Source organism: Chanos chanos, chromosome 12 (genome assembly GCF_902362185.1).
Source record: "Chanos chanos chromosome 12, fChaCha1.1, whole genome shotgun sequence".
Lineage (NCBI taxonomy): Eukaryota > Metazoa > Chordata > Actinopteri > Gonorynchiformes > Chanidae > Chanos > Chanos chanos.
The window spans coordinates 11,102,183-11,126,858 of NC_044506.1; the positions used below are offsets into that span (position 1 = coordinate 11,102,183).

The 24,676-nt window shown below is 40.3% G+C and overlaps 2 protein-coding genes across 2 annotated transcripts; both read left to right on the forward strand.

Annotated features, from left to right (window-relative positions):
* Positions 1–1,197: 1,197 nt before the first annotated feature.
* Positions 1,198–14,665, forward strand: col28a1a (collagen, type XXVIII, alpha 1a). Its single transcript, XM_030788488.1, has 34 exons — positions 1,198–1,318; positions 1,626–2,191; positions 2,281–2,301; positions 2,893–2,952; positions 3,917–3,970; positions 4,066–4,110; positions 4,208–4,234; positions 4,594–4,638; positions 4,735–4,779; positions 5,816–5,869; positions 6,024–6,092; positions 6,270–6,338; positions 6,548–6,616; positions 6,741–6,809; positions 7,016–7,084; positions 7,614–7,682; positions 7,818–7,886; positions 8,123–8,194; positions 8,577–8,645; positions 8,884–8,955; positions 9,572–9,640; positions 10,310–10,378; positions 10,477–10,545; positions 10,719–10,787; positions 10,915–10,983; positions 11,235–11,303; positions 11,484–11,552; positions 11,650–11,730; positions 11,995–12,030; positions 12,127–12,163; positions 12,249–12,803; positions 13,136–13,296; positions 13,791–14,091; positions 14,493–14,665. Exons 1-34 carry the CDS (start codon positions 1,198–1,200, stop codon positions 14,663–14,665), a joined length of 3,561 nt encoding a protein of 1,186 aa, XP_030644348.1.
* A 2,013-nt stretch (positions 14,666–16,678) lies between these two features.
* On the forward strand, positions 16,679–21,398 carry sdhaf3 (succinate dehydrogenase complex assembly factor 3). Its single transcript, XM_030789553.1, has 2 exons — positions 16,679–17,111; positions 21,046–21,398. The coding sequence occupies exons 1-2, from the start codon at positions 16,935–16,937 to the stop codon at positions 21,244–21,246; spliced, it is 378 nt and encodes a 125-aa protein (XP_030645413.1). The 5' UTR covers positions 16,679–16,934; the 3' UTR covers positions 21,247–21,398.
* The last annotated feature ends 3,278 nt before the right edge of the window (positions 21,399–24,676 follow it).

The window sequence follows — 24,676 nt, forward strand, 5'->3', positions numbered from 1 at the left end:
GCACGACCAGTTCATACATATTCAGCTGAAGGGAGCAGCCCTTGGTGATATTTTTGAATGGAAGTTTGGTCATTCCCTTTCAACCTCTAGCTACAAACCGAGATAGCAGGTTAACGCACTGGATTATGTAATTGAACTCAAATGAACGGACTATCACAGCCACCGGTAATTAAATGAGAATCTTCTAGGTAAGGTTTTATAGACCTTATAGACCTAATTTGTAGCATTTCATCCTGCATTTTGTCATGCGTACATATGAGTAAAAAAAAAAAATGCTTTACGCACAGCATTTATTAGGCTGTATTAAATGTGACGGGGATGACTGGTTTAAAGGATGATAGAACCATATTTTTGCTCATCTCAGAAGATTTATTTATTTATTATATTTATGTATTTATTGTCCCTGAGCTGTTAGGAGACTATTTTGTAGTATTATTTGGAAGCGTACAGTTACAGTTGTGCACACGTGAAGCTCAACAATAATGAGAAAACTCGGGGTGCTCCTCATCATTAGACAGTATTTTAAGACAACAGTCAGATTAGAATCATACGTTTATGCAGAAATCTATTACATTATGTTTCAGTGCGAGGCGTACTTTGTAGATGATTATGCCTCAAATTAAACGCTTGAATATACAATGCCATTTCTAATTTTCACAGCTTGTATTACTGTCTCCGTCAGGCTAAATTTATGAAAAAGTTAGCATGTTGGTCAGAGAGCTTGTCTTTCACACTTGGCTTGAGAGTGAATGATTTGTTTTATGAATTAATCGTGAATAATTTTTTTTAAATGACTTTTATTTTATTTTTATTTTTTTTTATTATTATTTTTTGGAAAAATTGCATATATTGGACAAAACACTGGGAAAAATTTGGGTCAAATTTATCCCAAATCCCATCAAACATGTCATAAACAACGCAGTATTTCAAAACACATGTTATCCTTTATTTTGCGTTTAGCAAAACATGCGTTAAAACTTGCGTTTGTGGCATGTTTTTGAAATCCCTCTGTGACAGTGCCATCTAGCGAGAGGACACTATGAACAGAGAATATAGTGCTCTATAAAGTTAATGTCAACATTTGAGCTAAGATGAACAAAGGCAATGTAGGGGAGGGGGAAAATCCTCAGAGAGATAAGGAGCGGAAGGGGCTAACTTGCTTTGTCTCTGGGTTCAGGGTCTGGAACAGAAGGCAAAATGCAGTGTGGTGTGATACTGTGCTTCATACTGCTGTCTCTCTCAGAGAGAGTTAGTGGCCAGGGCAGAAGGAAGAACAAACAGAAGGCGGAGAACCTGGTAGTCCTAAATGAAGGAAAAAGTAAGAGACTTTATCATCAATTGTCATTTTAATTATCCGCCAGTTCTCAAATTATCTGTCATCTGACAGGTCTGGGATGTATGACTAGATGGGCTTTCTAAGCCTAACTCTTCCCTGTCCCTTTCTGCCATTTCAATACAAATTTATATATGTAGTATATTTTGACTATACAATGGATGGATTGATTTCAGAATAAATCTGGGCTCAGTGCTCTTTCTTCTTGTCTTTTCCTCACTGTGTCTCTCCCCTTACCTCTCTCTCTCTCTCTCTCTCTCTCTCTCTCCTCTCTACCCTCTTTGTTGCCCAGCTCTGATATGTCCAGTGGAAGTGGCTTTTTTGGTGGACAGTTCAGAGAAAGCCAAAGTTTTACTGTTTGAAAAACAGCGGGAATTCGTGCTGCGCTTCAGTACACGGCTAATGCAGCTTCAAGTGCCCGGCTGGCACATGCGGGTACGCCTGGCGGCCCTGCAGTACAGCAGCACCGTCTCAGTGGAGCATAACCTCCGTGACTGGCAAGACGTGGACGTGTTCCAGAGTCGGGTGGCGGCTATGGCCTACATCGGGCACGGCACCTACTCGGCCTACGCCATTACCAACGCTACGCAGCTCTTCATCCGTGAAACAGCAGCCAGCAGCCTGCGGGTGATACTGCTGATGACTGATGGGGTGGACCACCCTCGGAGTCCCAGCGTACTGACGGCGGCTGCCGAGGCCAAGAACCACAACATTCGTGTTTTTGCCATCGGGCTGACGGGGCCCTTGCGGGGTGGGCACGGAAATGCCAAGCTGAGATCTATTGCTACTGCACCGCCCCAGCAGAATGTCTTCAGCCTTACTGATCCCCTGCTGGATGAAAGGCTCTTCTCTGAACTGGTGAGTAATGGAGAAATGAACTTGTTGATGATGCGTTAATTCAAAGAGGTGCCCAGATGTCATACAGAGAGCTTCATTTCCTTGATTAGTCCGAAATGAAGGACAGGACAGTATTAACTTTCTGGTCTCATACACACAACAAACGAGTACAGAATTCTTTAGTATACAGTAGGCCTGATTGGTTTTTCACACAAAAATGAAGGTACATTGACCTGAATAGAGAAGATACATTTGAGATGTAGTTTAGTAAATGGCCTATCTAATTATGTATTTAATCCAAGTCATATTGTTAATGTGCTAGTCATTAGTCAATCAGAAATCTGTTTAGCTATGTAATGCCAAAAGAAGACAATTTGGACAACACCAAACAACATCAGCCCTCATGTTACACTCACCAATCAATAAAATGAGTAAATATGATGATTTTCATAACCAACACTTTTTTTGTCTTTACAGAGGGCGTTTGTTAATACAGGAGTAAGTGCCTCTCATTTTTATTTTGTTTACTTATTTGTTTGATAATATACTTCATATCCAATCCTGCTGTAATATATTTGGTAAATCTCCTCTAAGGTTTATCAGTCTACTTTCATGCATTTTAGTCAGCTAATGTGGACTCTCTATCGATGACTGTGATCACTCTCTGGTCTACTGATTATCTTTGACTGAATTTGGCCGTCTGACTTATTTCTCCATTCCAGTGCCCACAGCCCAAATCCTGTTTGTGTGATAAAGGAGAGAGAGGTTCCCCAGGAAGTCCAGTGAGTAAAAACTCTGTCATCCGTTTCTCCAGTCCACCGAAATCCCCAGCTGTGGTCCCAGTGAATCAGCAACTTAGAATTAAACTTTTTATTATACCTTCATGCCATAAATAATGATAAATATCAATTAAAACCATTCATTTTCAACTTTTGTTACATCATATATCTGGAATACACTGTGATCCTACCAGACTCAAGTGATGTGTAAAAATGGTGTGTCATGATTTGGATCCATACTTGTGGTCACTGGCCATGAACTGACAGATGGATCACAGGGTCAGATTGTCACTCACCTCTGCTTCATTCACAAAGTACAGAGAGCAGAAGCCCAGTGTTAATCAGTAGTAATCCTTACATAGGGATGTGTTTGATTAGGCATAGGAGCAGAGAGAGAGGAGGATTTTAATTCTCTCGCTCCATGGGCACTTGGTTTTAGCGCTATGAGGAGCAGGTGGATTGAGCTTTCATTCATGGAAGGGCAGTGCGGCAGTACATCACAGAGTAGGAAGTTTCCCACACTGCAATTGTAGCAGGTGCTTGGGACTATGAAAGGCCCTGTTTTCAGAGGTTCTGCTGTGAAAGAAAATAAAGCTCTCATTGCATAGAGGAGAAAGGCCAAAGGTCAAGGATAGGAGATTAAATGTGGACAAACAAGTGATCAAAGCTCAGTGCTGACTCAACCTCACAGATGTGCAAGTTCAGGGCGTTCAGGGGTCAGTATGGTCAAATAGGGGCTGGTCAACTTGACCTGCACTGAAGCGTGTAGTAGCAGGTTTTGTCTGATAGGACGATTCACGTCCATAATAATAAAAGCACCAAAACCAACGCTTTAAACTAAACGCTTATCTTAAATTTCAGCACAATATTTAATTACATCCAGTTTTCCACGTCAACGACAGTTTAGCCCTTTTACAGTAAAACTATTTGATATGAAAGCTAATTTTACCTTTATGTTCAAACTTAGGGTAAACCAGGAGACCCAGGATTTGATGGAGCTCCTGGGCCAAAAGGATCTAGAGTGAGCCCTTTTTTTTCTGTCATTCATAGCAATGTCATTTTTAAAAGTACAGCGCTAGTGATTACATGGCCTCTTCCCTCTGGTTTCAATTATAGGGAGAACCTGGATTAAATGGACGTCCAGGAATGGAAGGACTTGAGGTAGCATGTCATTTTAAATATGAGAGCAACTTATCATCATTCTTATTATTACGTAGTAGTTTGAGAAATCACTGCATTTTTTGCTTCTGTTTTGCAGGGAAGGCCAGGAAGTAAAGGAGAAAAGGTCAGACATTTTTAAAAAAAAAAAAAAAAAACATTAGAAACTTCATTACCCTTCACTTTAACTGAAAGGCAAACTGTATTTAAAAGCACTAGGGCAAATGGCTCCACATGGCTGACACACCATCCGCTCTGTGTCAAACATGTGTCAGCCTTGATCTGGTCTCCAGTACCCAAGCCCTGACCTCCACAGTACTGCTACAAACATCTGTGCCACTGGCCCGTTCAACAGTATGTGTTCAGACATTGTGAGTTTTTAGCAGATAACATCTGATGGCTGAACGGTAGAATGACAGCCTCGCGTTGCACGCGATGTTTTAACACACTCATGGTCCCTCTCCATCCACTCGCCCTGTTCTCTAGGGGGAGAGAGGAGAATGCGGCGCCCCAGGGATGAAGGGAGATCAAGTAGGTTATTCGTAAATGAATCTCTGGCTCTCTGGTTTGGAATGGCCAACCGTAACACACAATGTGGAATAATGACTCGCTCTTCCCTTTCCATAGGGGCCTGATGGACCTCCTGGACAACGTGGACCAAGAGGAGAGCAGGTAATACCTTTGCTCTGAGGTTTTTCGCTTAAGAAAGTATGAAGCAGACATCAATGCTTTCTTTGACTCAGATTAGAAGAAATATCCTGATCTTTTTGTCTTGTTATCTAAATGCTTTAAACTACTCACAAAGTCAATGAGTAGATAAGTGATCAAGTGACAATTTTACTGTAAATATCTAAATGGTTAAAGAGGTATCATGGAATCAAACAAGTGTACAGTTGAAAATCGATTTCACACTGATGAAGCATCAAGAAGGCCAGAGGAAGACCTTAATTTGTTGATATTACTGTAGATACTTTGCTTCAAAGATCTTAAACATTCATTTGACATAGATTTTGGCAATGGTCTGTGGATGCAGAACAATGCAGCCAACCTTGTTATGAATGAGGGGCCAGACACAAAAGCATAAATCACCCCCCCCTACAACATTGAGGAAATGATTCCACACATATTGAGGTGCTCACAAAGCTAGATTGCTTCTCCAGCCTCTGCGCTTATGGAATGTGATCTCGGGATTTGCTGTTATCTCTGTGCTAATGTAGCGTGTCTAAAGCACTGAATCCAAGCTTGCACTGCATTGTTCTTCTCTCGGGCCTGACTTTGTCTGACAGGATTAGAGCAAGGACAGAGGTTACTCACTCTCACCCTTCTTCTTGAATATCTGTACCCCCCCTACAGCACTGTCGTGACGACAGTAGCCTCGATTTTTGACACAATTCGGATTTAGACGGGCCCTCCGCTAGCCCAGTTTCCCACACAGGGATGTTCTCTGTGATGGAGAAACTGTCGGACTGTCCAGTGTTGTGTGAGGGTGGAGTGAATATATCTAAATAGTTTCCCTTTAAACTTTAGTGGACAAGGTTTTCTTCAAGGTGGCTGGGTATTTTCTGTTTTTTATTTTTTTCAGTTTTGATGTTGTTTTTCTAACATATTCTGTATATGATAGTGTTAATGATCATAACATGGATAATTGGAGCTCATTTGAATGGGATGGTAATCATGCCAACTAATACCTGTATGGTATGTGTTCTAGGGTCCTAATGGAAGCCCTGGTGAACCAGGGCCAGAGGGCCCACCAGGGCCTAAAGTAAGACCACTATACACAGAACCTTCACTGTAGAAATTGATATCATAACATTAAATACAGATGCTCATTAAGCAACATCTTTTTAAGCAATGATTTATATATATATATATATTTTTTTGTTGTTGTTGTTGTTTTTTGTTTTTTGTTTTTTAAGGGTGAACGTGGGCCTGCTGGAATAAGAGGGCCTCCGGGGGATCCTGGCATTGGATTTCCTGGTGCAAAGGTTATCAGATGATTACAGCTCTATCTGTCAAACTAAACTTACTATGGCTTGCATAACCTCAAAAGTACTTTTCACAAGAACATTTAAGGATTTAGTCAGCCAGTCAGTGATACTCTTGGGAGTTTCTGTAGTAACATTTTGGGTTTCAATTATTCCATCTCTCCTGCGTTTTACAAGGGAGACAAAGGAAATCAGGGAAGACCTGGACCCACTGGTCCTCTTGGGGTGGGAGAACCAGGCCAACAAGTGAGTAAAAGGGAATTAGTGGTATGGTTTGAGGAGACTCTCGGCTTATCTCTTTTGATATGAAAGTGAGTCTTTCATCCCACCACAAGGGTGATGTAATTAATTTGTGCAAACTGTTTTAAGGCATAATGAATTAATTAATTTATCTTTGTTTTTGGCTGTACGTGTTTTTTGTTTTTGTTTTTTTTTTTTCTCTATGTGTCTCTTAGGGCCCACCCGGACCCCCTGGGATACAAGGAAATCAAGGGTTTCCAGGGGAGGGTTTACCAGGGCCGAAGGTGACTGTTAAGGGCATGACTTTGCCCTTTTTATTCAACAAGCTAAGATGGATTTATACACAGTTAATTCTGCTTAAATGGACTGTGTGCATTGTTGGATGCTTTTGCTGTCCTGTGGTTTCAGGGTGACAGAGGATATGATGGTCCCAAGGGAGCACGTGGCCCCCCAGGGAGCGGTATCAAGGGTGACAAGGTATAATACTATAATTCAGAATAGTCTTCAACAGAGGGAAACCAGATATAAATTAGTCACTGAAGTTGTGGCCAAGTTAGCCTCCTCTCAGTGTGTTACTTTATCCATGCTTTAAAGGGAAATATAATTGTAAATGACCGCTGAATCACAATGCAACTTGTCACTCTTATATTGGGAGTGTATGCTGTTTCCTGTCTGCTCTGTAGGGGAATACAGGGGCCCCAGGTTTGCCAGGACTTGTGGGTTTTCCAGGAGTGGGGATTCAGGGAGAGAAGGCAAGTGTGATCACGGCTCATCTGTAACACAATCATTCTCTCTCTGCTGTTTACAGTATCCTCTTGTAGTCAGGACTATATGCTTTAGTTGACAAAAACATAGAGGTAGAAATGTGATAGACACTATAGACAGACAGTGTGGAGAACTGAAAATTATTTATGTATATTGACTGGTGAATGATCAATTAATCTGGAATTGGCAATTATGTGTATGTCCTAGTTGTGAACAAAATCAGACCATCAAAGATATTTTTGGCTTCGAAGAAGTCTGAATGAAGCTTACAGCTAGAACAGTGGAGTGGAACTGTATTTTGTATTGGAAGTTAAAAACATACAACATCCTTTGATTAAACAGTTTAACATAGTTTTTTAGAGATAATTTTTTTTTATTAAGTAGCGGCTTTTCTTTACTGTGTGGTCAGATCACCCTGGCTTATTTTTTAACGGTCGACATGTTCGCTATACATTGGCCCTGACTTAAAACATGTTCTGTTGTCTCAGTCTAGTGCATTTTTTTTATTCACTGCAGGGAGACCAGGGGCCAATTGGTCCCCCAGGTCCAAGAGGGACTCCTGGGCTTGGCATAGTCGGTCCAAAGGTGGGTTTAATGATGTCCATGCTGACGGTGTGGTAATGTGTACGGGTGCAAAGCCTGACAGGATAAAACATCTCATTTAGAAATTAGTAGCAAGGGTTAAACAAGGGTGAAATACAGTGATCCATCTCTCTACAGGGGGACCAGGGTTTCCCAGGAGAACCTGGGCCACAGGGGGAAAGAGGGGTTGGAGAACCAGGACCAAAGGTAATCTGCTTTTAGGTTCAAGTTTTTTTTTCCGTAAAAGAGCATGCCTGGTGTTCCTGACTGTTTCATGAATTAAAAGAAATGTTTATCAGATGTGACTACACTGGGAAGTCTTTTTCTTATGATTTACACATAATGACAGTATGTCAGAGGTTAAATGTCATAGGTTGGGAAAATCTCACACTTATGTTATACACATGTGTGAATGCTATCTGTTGTTATCTGATGATGTGCAGGGGGAACCAGGACCAGATGGCACTGCTGGGATTCCAGGTATTCCTGGTGAGGATGGAGCTGTGGGACCTAAGGTAGGAAAAAGAGTGAAAGGTCAGAGGTCACTCACTGAGAATGATTAACTTTAAAACCTCCCCTTAAATCAGTGCATCACACTCAACACTTTGTAATATTTACAGGGGGTGAATGAATGTGGGAAACTTTGGAACAGTCTTAGTGCAGTTGTTAGACGTTTGGATTTATTTTTACACTACAGGGATATAAGACCTTGTAATAAACCAAGTCAACTGAGTGTACATTAAAAAAAAAGAAAAACAAAATAAAAAAAGGAAACTTTGAGGCAGGTTCATGCCCTCAGAAAACCGGTTAATTAGGTCATTCAACAAACAATGAATAAACTTTTCGATGAGAATAGAGTAATTCTGTGTTGGCTCATGCTTGTGTATGTGACATCAGGGGGAAATGGGGTTACCAGGGCTAAGAGGTCCTGAGGGAGCACCAGGCAAAGGAATCCCAGGGGAGAAGGTACATGTGTCTGATCTCTCTGTTTGTTTATATTTGTTGTTAATTCCATCAACACTCTCTTTATCCATCCAAAAATGCCACTTTATAATTCATAACCATCATGAATGAGAGCTTCATTAGAGCTTTGGTTTGCCCTTACAAAAACAGCAATACTTATAATAGTCTCCACAGTTTCCTTTCAAGATAAATACAGATAGAGAGGAAAAATGCAATCTAATGCTTGTGACTGTCCATACAGGGAGACCGAGGTGACAGAGGGCCCAGGGGTCTACCTGGGATCCCTGGAGCAGTGGGGCCAGCAGGGGCCAAGGTGGGTAGGCAATGCTGGCACTTAACCGTGGACACTCCAGAGTTTAGATTCTGGGAATGCTGGGGTTAATATTGAGGTCATAGTTTAGATGCAAGGAATGCTTTGACTGGTCCTAGGGAATGTGCAGATTCTTGGAATGTTGGGCTTTATGGTTGGGTTAGTTTAAGATGTTAAATAGTTTAAGGTTAATGTGGAGCCAGTCTAAAGACAAGGTGTGTGCTGTGGTTGGACTTATGGGTTAATTGTGGGATCTTGTGTTGTTAGAGGTACTTGGGGGGCGTTTATCTTCTAAAAGTGAATGTTAGAGTCGTTCGAGAATACTGGCGGATTCCTCAGTCATCAGTATAGTGTGTTAATAGAGATCACATTGACACGAATGAAACTGATTTAATGCATCTGGATGAGTTTACTACCATCGTTTTTCTTCACATTCTTAAAAACTCTTATTTTAACTAGAACTTTAGTACAACATTTCCAAATGATCATATGAAACCCACTTGGGCTTCCACTATTGATTTAAAGTGATGACATAATGGACAAATAGATTTGCTTTGTGTTATTTTAGGTTATAGATGATCAGCTGACATGGTGCGTGAACTTAACTGTTTGTGTTTAGGGTGAGCCAGGCAGCATGGGTGTAATGGGTGTGCCCGGGCCACCTGGGCGGGGACTACCTGGCTCAAAGGTAAGATTCAAGTTTTATTTCCCTTAGTGGGTTTGCATTATGCTCCTAAAATTCTTCTACACTCCACCTTCTCGTTCTCTCATTTCCTCAAGACCACTGATCTTAAATGAAGGTGTGAGAGGTCAAAAACAAGAGGGAGGAAAGCCATTAATCCTTTGGGTTAAGATGGGTCTCCGTTCCGCTTACATTTGCCTACAACCAATACCGACCTTTAACCACAAACCTACCATCAAATCTAAACTCACACTGTTCATCCAGTGCAGAAGTGCCCAAATCCAGCAATGAAGGCCAAAGTCCTGCTCTTGTCAGTCAGCTACATATGGTCTCTTAATGGGTGAAGAGTGCGCACACCTGTTTTCCAGGTAAAAATCAGCATCTAATTAAGAGGTAAAAGCAAAAAGCAGCAGGATTTTGGCCTTCCAAGACTGGGTTTGGGCACATCTGATCTAATGAGTGCAATGAGAGGATGTGTGTTGGATCTACATAGCAAAATAGAAAGGTTTTGGCTCCATCATATTTAACTCATGCTAAATACATAATACCATGTTATGTGAAAAATATATATTACTTCTATCACTACTCACAAATTGTATGTCACACTTTTACCCTGGTGTGCATATTAGTTTAGTATTTTATCTGATTTTGATTTCGTTCCATGTCCGTGAACAGGGTGACCCTGGGCCTGTTGGTCCACCAGGGCCGGTTGGAGAGCCTGGAGTTGGAATTGCTGGACCAAAGGTAACCGATTTACATTATACCATAATATTTCATTTTGATGGAAAAACATGTTTTGCATATATTTTGTTTGTGTGTGTGTGTGTCCGTTTGTCTTTTAGGGTGACAGAGGAAATCCTGGACCAGTTGGACCACAAGGGTTAAAAGGAGAAGGCTATCCTGGGCCCCAGGTGTGTGTTTGTGTATGTTTTTGTGAGTGAGTATAAGAAAGAGATTAAAAGAACATTGGAAAAGAGTAAGGTTACTATTAATATTATAAAGTTTTTTTTGTACATCAGAAGTGCAAGGTCTGACACAGTGGTTAGGTAGTTTTTTTCCTCAATGTTTCACTGTTGTTCATCAGGGACCTCCAGGGTTGCCTGGGCCACCTGGAGAGGTTGGGCCTGAAGGAAAAGGAATACCAGGACCCAAGGTAATCATACATTTCCCTTTCATGGCACTGAGAAAAAAAAATTGAAAAATTAATCTTTTTGAGCTTGCCACCTACGTCCTCCAACAAAGCTTCAAAAAATCTGACATAAAAGACTTTTGCTTTTCAGGGTAACAGGGGCCCTCCAGGTGTCCCTGGATCCTCGGGGCCACCTGGAATAGGTCTTATTGGATTAAAGGTCAGTTCAGTTTTTTGTTGGATAGAGCATGTGAGAGATAAGACATATATCAGCATAGCATGGCATTGGTTGAGTCAAAGGTTATTACATCAAAATATGTTGGAATATAAAATTAATGGAGTGTTTTGTCACCACTCATTAGTAAAGCAAGTGTTAAAATCTGTTTCATTTTCATCACGTTTGAAGTGACGTCAATGCAGAGTTTACAAACTGATTCTAAGTTACTGAAAAAATGTAATGAATTTTTACAGGGTGCTGTCGGTCAACCTGGGGCACCTGGTCCTCCGGGGCCTCCAGGAGAGGGCATTCAGGGACCCAAGGTAATGAAAATACCAGCTCTGAGTCTGCATTTCCAGAATAGCTATTTGGAAATTATACTAACCAGTCACATCTGGGCTATGAGAACTTATAGGCTTTAAACATAGCAGCTAAGCTTAGTCTTATGACTAAAGGTTAAAGGTCAAAGTTCGGACGACATTAAAACCATCCTCTTTTCACAGGGGGATCCTGGCTTTCAGGGGCCACTGGGGCCACGTGGCCCTCCAGGAGAGGGCCTTCCTGGAGAAAAGGTATCAGACTTTAAGATTGTGCTCTGAGTGTTGTGTATAACACAGGAGTGCCACTTAACCATCCGCGCAATGCTGATATATCAATACATGCTTGCAGGGAGAAAGGGGCATGGGTGGTGAGCGTGGAAAAAAAGGAGAGAGAGGAGATTTTGGTGCACCAGGACAAACAGGATCCCCGGTAGGCACGAAATATCTACAGCGAGAGGCATCAAAGAGCTACTGCTTAATTAATTAAAATCACTGTTGAGAATGCCTTTGGATGATGCCTGTAACAATAGTGTTATAGTGTTATTTGTGTGAAGTGAAACACTGAAACCTTTTTAAATAATGACATTCTAAGAACAAAGCTAATAAATTGCTGGGATAATTTTATTGGTAAAGATGAATTCTAAACAGCATTTAGAGAGTATATATGAATACCAATAAAACAATATATTTCCAGGGCATACCAGGAGAGAAGGGGGACCCAGGCCTATCAGTGAGTAAACCACAAGTTTTTGCATTTCCCTTAAATTAATACATACTCGAATTACCTGATCTAACGTTTAAGTTTTGTTTTACTTTTCTTTTGCAGAGAGAGGAAGTTATCAGGATAATCAGGGAAATTTGTGGTAAATTTCTTTACGAAACTTTTTGATAATATGCTTAAGTCGCAAACTGGATATAACAGCCATTGTTTTCTGTGTCTCCTGTCAGGTTGTGGTCTGAGGTGCAGGGAGAGCCCCCTAGAGCTGGTCTTTGTGATTGACAGTTCAGAAAGCGTTGGGCCGGAGAACTTTGAAGTGGTGAAGGACTTTGTGAATGCTCTGATTGACCGCGTGTCAGTGAGCCATGAGGCCACGCGTGTGGGGGTCGTCCTCTATAGTCACATGGATGTTGTGGTGGCCAGTTTGCAGCAATTGTACGATAAGGCCGGCATCAAAGCCGCGGTACGAAAAATGGCCTATTTGGGCGAGGGCACCTTCACGGGTAGCGCCATCCGTCGGGCCACCCAGCTCTTCCAGGCTTCACGTCCCGGTGTGAGGAAGGTCGCCGTGGTGCTGACGGACGGGCAAGCGGACCGGCGAGATTCCGTGAAGCTGGAGGAGGCGGCAGAAGAGGCTCGCGCTGCTGGTATCGAGGTCTTCGTGATTGGAGTGGTGAACCATAATGACCCAATGTACTTTGAATTCCAGAGTGAAATGAATTCCATAGCCTCAGACCCCAGCCAGGAGCACGTCTACCTGATCGATGACTTCATGACCCTGCCCAGTGCGTAGCCTCAGTTCTGTCCAAATCTATCATTTCCGGTTATTTTCATACGTACTTGGTTTGCCAGTATTTTTATGTCCAAAACTGTGATTCAGCACTTGTTTGTTTGATAGTTGTTTGTTAATACTTTAACAATTTTTTCCAAAATTTTTAATAGTGTTTCATGTTAATTGTTAAAGACAAGTATATGGTACATAAAGAGACTGATAGTATTTTTGTGAGTAATTGGCACAGCATCATATCAGCATAGGAAAAAGTGTCTGGCAATTTTTCTTAAAAGCGTCATAAACAATGTGATTTCTATATATGTTTTTGCATAACTGTGTTTGCAGCTCTGGAAAGTAAGCTCCTGAGTCAGATTTGTGAATACGATGACGGGACACTGTTCATCCCTAACGAGATTACCCAGTACCCACCTGGCCGTGTCTCTACCCCTGAGGAGAGAGACAGTGTAGTCAGATACAACAATGAGGTGAAGAGATTGAGTGAAAAGGTAAAAAGATGTTCATCACACCTTAATTGTATTCTCACAGTCTCCCTCACAGGACTGGTTCACAGTCAGAGGGCAGTGTATGCAGTAAACTAGATCTGTGCAGAAAATTAGTGAGTTGACACAAACAACACCAAATTATACTTCAACAAAAGACCCATGGCGGTTAACCTTGCCAGCACCTAAAACAGTGATTATTGGTTGTGGTAGAGCATTTCTTCATGCTGTGCATTTATATAGTTAACATAGCAATCAACAAGCACGTTTTGGAAAACACTGCTTTGATTGTCATTGTTTTTCATGGGATCTCAATGAGTTTAATGTTTCTGAATGGGAACGTCAAGAATTAAGTTAAGTTCCTTTGGACGTTACTATAGGGTGTGTTATGACGGAATTTATTTGGAATACGTTCAAGTGAAATGGCTTTGGATTGTGTGAATTATTTCTTATGTAAACTTAATGTTGATAAGAAAGCTTTGCCTACCATTCTTTCGTAGCCTGGCTTCCAAGTCAAGCTTGTTACCCCGTCTCCCCCACGACCGCTTGAAACAGAGGGACGTGAAAACAATGAAATCGTCTCCATCAAAACGCTTCCTGATGATAGGCCTAATGAAGTACCTGACCTCACTGCTGCACAGTCTGAGTTTGGGAGTAGAGGGCGACCACAGTCTTCTGTCATCTCCGTAGAGGGTCCCCAGGGTTCTACTAACTGGGTTTATGAACCACAGACAACAAAACAGCCGCCGCTAGCACAAACATTACCACCTCCTCCCCCACTGCCTGATATCTTTGTACCAGGTAAACGAATAAGTCAATCATAATAGCAGTCAAATGAGAATACTATGATCTAACACCTCAGCGTCTGAAAAAAACCTGTATTATAAACAATGAACTTCACATGATTAAGAATGTACCCTTGTAGGACCTCGTAAGTGTTTCTAAGAAAGATCATCAGTTTATTACATCCTTTCAGGAATATGAGCGAGATACAGGATTAAACATAAGATTAATAACATCTCTGTCATTTTCACCAATGCAGATCAAGTGTAACTTCATCATGGAGCTTTTGTGTAACTTTTTGAAATTTGAGACCGCAAAATGTTGTTGTCATCTGGTTCTAAAGTTCTAATAATCAAAATTTAAATCTCATAAAGTCCTATACACAGCTGAGGTTGAAAGAGTTCTGTTTTCACTTGCAGGAGTGGGCTGTCGCCAGCCTTTGGAGCCTGGACCCTGTCGGGAGTATGAGGTCATGTGGTACTATGACCCAGAGGCCAATGCCTGTGCCCAGTTCTGGTATGGTGGCTGCAAGGGCAACAGAAACCGCTTTGAATCAGAGGACAGCTGCAAGAAAGCATGCGTGCAGACGTAACACACTCCAGAAGGCTTCCAGATGGCTCATCAGTTACCACAAAGTGCCATTTACTGTCCCAAAACGACTGTCATAGCCTAATTAGATTTAGTACATATTGTCATACTGTCAACAGGAAATTGTTTCTGTAAAGACTCAGCCCAGTAAAGTTTTCCTGCTCAGTGTCAATCCTGTAGGATCAGGTCTACAGTTCAATCTTCAAAGTCATGATATTAGGAGCACAAAGTAGGAAATGTTAGAACCTGAAACAAAAGACCTAAAACAAAAAGCCACGTGCAATAATGTGCATTTATATCTCACTGTGCCAAGCACTGTTGTTGTTTTTTTTCCTCTAAAAACTGTCCACAGCTTTGAAGGTTACAGTTGTCCCCAGCCACAGCGCCACCGTTTCTAAGCATTGTCTTGTCCAAAAAAATCAGTTCCCTCAGACTCTAGAAAGGGTCTTTAAGACTACTGCCATTTCCCTGATTTTGTAATCTTACAGATTCCATATTCTTATCCTCCAAGGATGTAAAACAAGGCGTTAAAATATTTTGTGTCTGATGGATCAATATATTGGACCAAGTACCATTTTGCAGTGTTTTAAAACATAAGCAGTACAGAGAACTCAGACTACTCTGGATATGTTTTCATTATTCATTTCGTTGTTTTCCTATTTTGTGATCCACTCTTCTAAAGATTTTTTTTACATACCTAATGCCTAAAAGACGGTTTCTGTGTTGCTTCGAGCACTGTAAATAAAGGTGTACACACAGTCAGATACAATTACTGAGGACACATTTAAAAAATACTGTGAACTGGTATGTAACTGCCTTTGACCTGATGATGCAGTGTAAAGTGTACAGTTCTATAATCAGTTAATGTATAGTTCCCTTAAAAGAAACTAACTTTATCACTGTATAAGTATGAACTTGTATGCATATGTATATGTGTATGTTTAAAATCACTGATATGTGAGATTAGCAGTAATCGATGTTGGTTACATGTTTAATTCTATTATGTCCTGTTAAAATGTAATAGTGGAGAACTAAAGACTTTAGTCATTCTACAACAGACTGTCCTGTTAATTATACAGCTTATAATTATTAATAATAATATTAGTAATTGTCTCATGTGCTACATTTATGTCATGACAAATTCTCTGTTCAGTAAAATAGTGGTAATGTTAACCATGTGTTAGGAATAGTGCTTTTACAGGACAGTATGTTCTCTAAAACTGTTCATGTATGTAAAACCCGTTTTGATAAATAAAATAGAAATTTTGAGGCAATAAGTGGCATCAGTGTTAAGAGTCAAGGCCTTTGGAGGTTACCTGAAAATACCACACAGATTTTTCGGAAAGGTACCCCTTTTCCTCAAACAAAATGAAGCAGTGTGATTGTAAAAATGTTTAGAAACTAAACATTTATTTTAAATAGGCAATAGGTTAAACTTGTGTTTGAGTCCCCATGGGGATAAATAACACTTAGAGTTGTGTAATATGTCCAGTTCTTTCCCTTCTGTGTAGTAAACAGACAACAGTAAACCTGAGTAACGTCCGGGGCCATAAATACAGAAAGCAAAAGACTATATGGAGGTTGCAACAAAAGGTTAGACTGCTAAAACCTTCCCTGTTTTGTACTATTTTACAATATTTGCTTTAAATGCACAATTGTTTATTAGACTGACACTGTCCTTTGAAGATTGCATTGTATGTATAGAAATGAATATAAATTGTTTCTTAAAGCATTAGTAAACACATGAAGATTAAGGAGAAAGGTCAGGTTTACTGACAGGAAGCGATATCTTCTAAAATGTGTTCATGTAACCAACATCATAATATCTGAATACCTTCTGTCAGAGATATGGCATATGAAGGCATATGAAATACATCCAAAGAAAACTCAACACAAGAGGGCAGTAGCTGCCAGCCAAGGATGGTCAGCCCATAATATCTATGGTTTTAAGGAAGACTGTAGTTCCTAGGTATACAAGGGCACGTTAAGTAACCACGGAGTTTGTGCGAGTTTCAAAGAGAACTAGCTTGCTGTGAATGTTGCTCTCTGACAAGGATATGATGAATTCGGTTCTTATTGTGTAGCTAAGTTAGACGATTTTGAGCACTGTTACCTTACCTCAGTTCTCTGAGACTTCATCTAAAGTCAGCATATGTTGTCATACAAGTGCTGGAAATTGTGAAGCTAAGTAATTGCTATTTGTATGAGGTACATCGGGTTCACCGGCTCATAGTTGAACTGCAGTCACATTACAAAATAGCTAAATAATCTAAATGGCAAATCCAGCTCATGTATCAAAGGTACGATCATTATACAAGAGGATCCTTATATTGCATCGGTTTCTGCCTATAGACTTGAGGGCACTCGGGGATCAGTACGTGAAAGATGAATTCAGAAGGCACAAAGCTGCGTCTGAAGCAGAGGGTAAATGCTTCATGAAGGAATGGGAGGTAAGACAAAAATATTACAGGGAACAGTTGACCGATTAAATTTATGGTCTTCAATTAGAGCCGCAAAGTCATGCTCTCTTCAAATGTCGATTTGATAACATCGTCGCTCTACATTCCCACTGTCAACAACCCTGATGTTTGATAAAGCTTTGCTTGTGTAATCCCATTCAAGACATTTACCTCAAGGTGGCAACATATACCCAATGATAGCCCGAATCACAGGACGAAACAACACTCGCACCTAACATCTGCAGAGATTCTATCAGTACTTAATCGATATGCGGTATATTAGTGCTAAGATGTATGTTTTACAGTCAAAAAATTACTGCGAATGAAACAGGCCTAATGCAATGCTTTCACTCATGCCACATTAACGATTGTCACTCTAAGTCATTCTATTGTAGATCTGTAAAGTACCAAAGAGAGCGTGACAAATCTTATGATTTAAATCAGGGCTGACCCTACTCGTGCATCTGCAAGTGTACGCGCATAAGGAGCTGTGACTCCATTTAACAGTTATACCTTTCTGCGTGCTCTTAAGAGATTAGAAGGTGAAAATGATTACTTTCCTCTCAATGTCGTAGTGGATGCGCAGTACTGTTTTATTTTTTTCATGTGGGAATCTTCTATAAAAATAAATGGATGTGGAAATCATGAATGCACATCTGTTTGTGTTACTGCTTGGTTTAAAACTTGTGCTAAAATGTAACCCATGTCTTTTCCCCTTTACGTCCCACCGACGGGGATAAATAAAAAAAAAAAATGCACGGAGACGATTAAAAACATCCACCTGCTCTTAAAAGCATCCACCTGTTCTGAATCACTCTAACTAGCAGACAATGACATGTAAAAGTGTGAAGAGCCGACAATGAACGATTGGATCTCAACTTAATTTCACGCATTAGATTTCACAATCAGTGCGAAAACATGCCATTATGTTTACACTTTGGCGTATGCTATTTCAATGTAGTAGAGCTCAGTACGTCACGACTAATGCCCAGATGTTTTACTTCAGTTTTAGTCTATGTAGCAGTATTTAATGTGATCTTAAGTGTATAAGTGAATGGTAGTGAGGATAAGGAGATGCAGTGAATGCTGTACATACGGTATACAGTGTTCGTAGCATAAGAATTGCATATACCATATCTGCAACAAAAGCTATGTGCATTTCTCATGACCTTGAAAGGCCATCGTTAGTTTTATGTTGCGTCATCCTCATAATGTTTTTGACTGGGAACAGATTCGCACAGAGCAATAATCTGCATAAGATAGGTGTCAATCCAGTCTAGGTAGTCACAAAAGCAAGTCTATACCTTAAGCTGTTGTGAAACAGGACAAGACGAGAGACCACTGCCACTCAGTTCGTCTCTGCCTTCGTTAAAGAGCAGGATGAATCACTTATGCGTCTCAGGTTCCAAAGCACTCCTCAGAAGAGAAAAAAGGGGAGGTGCGGGGAGGGGAAAGGGGGTGCGGAAGGGCGGTGGAGCCAGGGAGCAGACGTGGAGCGAGTCTCCAAATGTGATTAAGAGCACTGAGTGTTCACTCTAATCGGGTTAGTGCAGAGGACCCGTGGGACTTCTCCTAGTCTAATAAATCGGCCGCATTGCACCGGACAAGCTCTCCCCAGGGAGGAAAGAGAGACGGGTAGAGCACCAGAGAGTAAAATGTGGGTGAGAGTGTAAAGAGAGAGAGAGTGAGAGAGATGGAGCTCTAAAGCTGCTACGGAGAGATGACTGGAGCGATGATATGAGAATAAGAATGGGTGACTGGTTTCATTAAAGAAATAAAGCAAAGGGAGTCTAGGAGGACATTAGCTGATTAGCTTTGGATCAGTCACATTGATCTACGCTTGAGGTACGGCGTTCCCTAAAATACCAAAATACTTTCAGAATATCCGTGGGAGTCAAATGCTTTAAAGGGGTTCCAAATTACTCGTGTGCCATATAGTCCGGTGCTCAGGAGAGTTGGAGGAAGACTTTGTCCGGTGAATGAGCCCAAGGTACTGCTAAAAGTATCTGTGCAGGCCCCTGGAGACTCTTTGTACTTGACTGGATAGGTAGCCCATTCATTGATTACGTCATTACAACGGAGAATCTTTATATTCAGTTCCTGGACACTGCTAAAAAGCTTGCTCTTCAGCGTTCCCCCATTCTTAAAAATATTAGTCCTTGGCAAATGTTCAAAGTAATTACATTATGTAGTGGAGAAAGCCTTTCAGACAAATGGCTTGTTTCTTCCAAAACTGAATTGCATCCAACTTGTAAGACACTACGTGAATGACGAGAAGCCAAGAATTTATGGGTTTGTTTTGGGCGTATTTTTATGAATGAACCGGTGTATATATAATGAAGGACAACGCAGTACGCAGAGTTTGGGGAATTGTGCAGTAATGGAATATTAACAGAAGCAATATGCATATAACCAGCAACGCAAAAACAGAACTAGCTAATTGTGTGATTTGCCAACTTTTGTCTAGGACCCCACAGCACATCATAACATGCCGTATCTATCTAGAACGTGAGTCATTTGAGATTTAGCATTACACAGCTGAAGGATTCATTCCATTGGACTCTTGCATACTTTGACCAGTCTATCTGAGATGATCTCTTTCTCTAAGTGTTTCCAAATGAGGCCCTGCTCCCTGAGGCTGCCACACAACAATTGCAGCTTCGAGTCAGCGATTACTGAGCATGATGGGAGGACAGCAGGTCACTGGTGGGCTGTGACCTCTATTAAACCCGAACTGACCCATCAGTCCCACACAGTTCCACTTCTGTAATTCACAATGTGTCATGGACTTTCAGGACCCCCAAAAATTTTTTAAAAAAATGACAAAAAGAAGTAGTAATGAGTTGAAAAAGTAAATTAGTCCAAAAATATGTAACAAATCGCCGAACTTAGTAGTAAATACCACCGGAAATATTCCGAATTTTAGTTTTTGTTTATGTGAACATAAATATGTATCATGTATGTTTACTCATTCATTAGTCTTTTTTCTTATTGTCCTTATAATTGTATTATTCTTTATTCGTTCTTATTTATGATCCTTTTTTTACTTTAACATGCAAAAAAAAAAAAAATTAATACAAGGGCAGACATTAAGATTTCCAAAAGAGAAGGTGACTAGTCACTCAGTGCAGACATCGCTGGAAATGGTTCTTCTCAGCAGGAGTCAGTCATGGAGCTATGCGCCTAGCAACTGGGATCAAAGGTCTATCTGGAGAAAAATGTAATATGTTCACGTTGTCAGTTTACAAGTTTACAATTACACTGAAATTAACTATCAAGCAGATTGGAGATACTCCTTTAGTCAACCGCAGAGAGATAGCCAGCCAGGTAATAAACTCATGATAGCCATAAACTTGGAATCCGCAGGGCTGGTAACTATGTTAAGCTCTGTCTGTAGTTTGTCAACACATTTCTACTACTGCTGCTTAGTTTTCACTAAGGAAACCAAATTTAGGAGGACGTCTCCAACTGATGTAATATATTATAGTCCTTTCGGAAGACATAGCTTCCCAGTACTTAGGCTTATTACACTGTTTCTAACTGCTGGTGTTGAGATCCATTTCCAGTGACAGTCCTCACTTATGGGCTAGATTGACTGCTTTACTTTTAAAGAGTCCAAAGGCCTGAATTGCTTTTTCCGTCTGTATTTTCAAATTTGTCAGGGTGTTTGTTTGTTTTAATTATTCATTTATCTTTTTATTTGTTTATATACGCTGGTTTTATGTGTTCGTTTGGTTGGTTGAGGAGAAAATGAGAGCTAGAAATCGACTTAGACAGGTAGTAGACCCAACTACTATCATTTATCACAGCAAGTACTCAGATTTAATGGACACTTTGTGGATGCGTGATCTTCAGCTATTTCATGAATTCCCTTTTCTTTGTTCCTTTATTTTTAAATAAGGCTTTCTCTCTCCTGTCTGTGTAGAATTACAAAGACACGCTACAGACTCAGGTGCTGGAGTCGTTAGGAGACAAGACGAAGAAGGCTGACTTCGGGTCCGTGTTGCCTGAGGAGAAACTCAAACACTTCCAGGACGAGCAGATCGGTCAGCTTTACGAGCTCATGCTGGAGTCCACCAAACCCAACCGCCAATTTGACATCCAAGAGGATGGCGTTCAGAAATGAAGGGCTGAGGTGCCCACACAGAGAGAGAGAGAGAAAAAGAGGTTGAGGAGGAGAAGAGGCTCTCTATAGGGGACCCTGTATAGAACCTCTCTGTGTTTCACTGGGACATATCTTGACATTAAATACTACATTCTGCAGAATAAGTAATTGTATTAAAGTATTCTAAGTAGAGATTTGAGTCCACTGACCTTTTGTTGACTTGCTATGTCCCAGGACAGAAAAAAAAGAGAGAATGTAAGTATCGTTTCCTTCACTGAAATTATTTCCCTGAAAAAAGGCAGTCTGAAGGCAGGTCTAAAGGTGCGGTTATCACTAGAGACAGTATTGTTCTCCAGAGATGCAGCAAATGCTCAAATCATTTATGCCCTCTTTGCTCTTACTGGGCCGTAAGATCACGAGATTGATAAAACTTCAACGGTTCTGTTAAAAATGTGCATACGAGCGCCCACAGAAGATGCAGAGCTGTCAAAAGGTATCAAATGATACAGACGGAAACATTTTATTCCATCAGGAACCACATTGGTCGATGTTTTCTGGTAGCGCAGACTAGGTAATTTATGTGGTTGTTTTCGACTGGCACATCATTTCCCAAATCGGGATTCAAGCATGCAGAGAAAAAGTCAAACTCATCTCCGTGGTGGTTTGACACAAGATTATTTCATACATGAACAAAATTGTCTGTGCTCATAACAGTGCCGTGCTGAGAGGAATCTCAAAATTGGCATGATGGAGAAGAGAAGCACTTAAAAAAAAAAATGTGTTTATTTTACTGAAAGATTTTTCGTGTGACTCTCCCATCCCAAAATATTAATAGGATTGTTTATTTTTTTTTCCCCCCTCCGTTGTGTGTGACAGAGTACAGCGAGGTCGAAATGCAATTAATTGTAAAAATGAAAAAAAAATAAAATAAAAAATACAGATTGCAATTCACACAAACATAGAAACCTAGCCTTCTAGCAAACAAACAGCTCTGCCTATCTGTATCAAAATGTGCAGATATCCACAAGAGCTTCAAATATTAAAACAATATATTTTACCAAAACTCTAACACAAAGATTGCAAACATGCTCTTAGACTGTGAATTACCTCTGTATGAGCTAGGCCTACTGGAGTCAATAATGTTCCAGTCAGGAGAAGGGCATGTCTATTAGTCTGGATAGCTTGACAGTCAAGAAGAAAAGTGTGGATCCCACTGGGATTAGAGGGAGTAGAGAGAGAAATCTCCATGTCTTATTCCGAGAACAGAACAAGAGCACGATAAAACAAGGGCCTGCACGTAGCAACCTTTCACACGCCGATTTCATGACGGAGAAAAAAGAAGAGACAAAAGGAAAGGGGGGGGGGGGGGGGATCAATATCAGAGGACAGTTTTCATTTGCTTACCTGTGTGAGCAGAATTGAATCTGTGGAATATCCAATGCTTTTGAAAGAACTAATCAGTGAAAATCCATTTGAAAATAAAAATAAAAAATAAATAATAACATGTTTTTATGACCCATGTTCATACGGAATGTTATTGCTTTAGGCATTAGTATTGGTCAGCATTCTCGAAATTGTAAGCAATGAACAGGTCAGCTACCAGACACTGAAGTCAGGATGATGTTTTGTAGTTCGTCTAAATATGAAGTTCATTTGAAGTCTTTTTTTTTCTGAATGTGAAACACATTGTGAACTAAAAAAGAATTCATGTGGTTCCCTCATTTTTTGGCACCATACAAAAATCTGAAGGCTGCAAGGGCAGGCTACTTTTTAAACAATGTCACAGTCACCGTTCCAGTTTGCTCTCAGCAGTAAATAAAAAAAAAAGTGAACAAGTTGCAGCATGCAATATTAAATAAAACTATTAGATTCGAGGCTAGGGAAAGAATGCTTTTGATGCTAATTATAATTCCCTGGATTATCTGTAGAGGAGCAATGGAAGAAGGACCACTGGGTGCCATTGATGAATTTTATTTGTTGCCACGTCGCATTATGCATACAGCCATGGTGTTATTTTGGACAAATAAATTAGGCCCGACACAGTAAACAACTGGATATATCAAAAGAAAGTGAAAAAGATGTAACTAATTTAGAATGACACCAGCATGATTGAATATAAATTGTGTCTTGAATAAATCAAGGATGGCATAAACAAAATATTTGGAAATGTCAATCTTCACACACTTCACCAAAAGTTAAAACATTAAGGATTTCATTTCAAGAGACGTTCGCTTAAAGTCATTTAGCATTTCTATTTCATGCGTTTGTAAAGCACTCCAAGGTCCAAACACAGCCAAAAACGTGTCTTAGTGAAGACTTGCAAACAGAACTATAGAATTAATTCCACTTACACGACTGCTCTGCAAAGAACTTTGACATACAACACATTTGTTTTCTAGGGTCTCCAACAGTTAACATAACGAGATGACTGCGATTGCTAGGACGAGCACTCCGCGGTGCTTCACAATTGGCTGCTTTTGGGGGAGAAAACTGTGCAAGAGCAGTCGAGGGAGGTATGACCTGCTTTGACTTTGAGAAGTGTGAGTCAGAGCACGAATCGAATCTTGAGGTAGATGATTCACTGTGCCTCCTCATTGAGAGAAGGCACATTTTGTTTGGACAGCTCATTCTCATTGTCTATACATGAGAATTCTGACATCATTATCAACGTTATTGACGTTGTAAACGGTCAGAGTGTGACGGTCAGACTCCCTACATACTGCACTGAAATGTACAAAATGACATGTATTTGTCTGTAAATTCATTTGATCTAAAAATTTTTAGTGCAAATTAAAATGTAGTACATTTGATCCGAATGGCATTGATGAGATGGTACATTCCATATAGCATTCTCATATGCCCACATCAGTGACAACAATTTTTAAGGTTAGTTTTCAATTCATTAACAAGTATACGCTCTTGTGATGTTTATAAGGTGAAGTACTTTAAAGTACCCTTACATAAATCTGTGCAAGCACCAATATGCTTATATTTATTAACCATAAGCCTGTAGTATGGAGAGAGTGGATTCAAACAGATATCTGCACAACAGTAAACACATATTAGGTAAATTGTTAGGTTCAGAAGACCTAAAAAAGTTTACAGTTACAAACAACTTTAAGGCTATCCAAATTTTATAAGCTTTTGAACTGGCACAAAGAAAAAGCCAAGTCCATTACCAAATAAGTCTAAACATTTCTACTGCAATACTGTGTATGGCCTTAAAAGAAAACTTGGCACCAAAGAAACATTAATTTTATAATGAAACTAAATGAACAGACAGAAACAGTCAGAATGTCTTGAGAGAAAAGTGGAGTAAAGACCTTATAGTAACAGTTCACAAAGTCTGAAAGTATGGTTTTATTACTTGGAATCCAGAATACAAACGGTATAATATATCAGCATTAATAACACACAATGGACACCATTCGAACTCTACTGAGTTAGAGTA

Coding starts and splice junctions, on each gene's coding strand:
- col28a1a (XM_030788488.1), top strand. CDS start 1,198: ATGCAGTGTGGTGTGATACTGTGCTTCATACTGCTGTCTCTCTCAGAG. Junction 4,639..4,734: donor CAGGGATGAAGGGAGATCAA/GTAGGTTATTCG, acceptor CCCTTTCCATAG/GGGCCTGATGGACCTCCTGG. Junction 7,085..7,613: donor TGGGGATTCAGGGAGAGAAG/GCAAGTGTGATC, acceptor TATTCACTGCAG/GGAGACCAGGGGCCAATTGG.
- sdhaf3 (XM_030789553.1), top strand. CDS start 16,935: ATGGCAAATCCAGCTCATGTATCAAAGGTACGATCATTATACAAGAGG. Junction 17,112..21,045: donor GCTTCATGAAGGAATGGGAG/GTAAGACAAAAA, acceptor CTGTCTGTGTAG/AATTACAAAGACACGCTACA.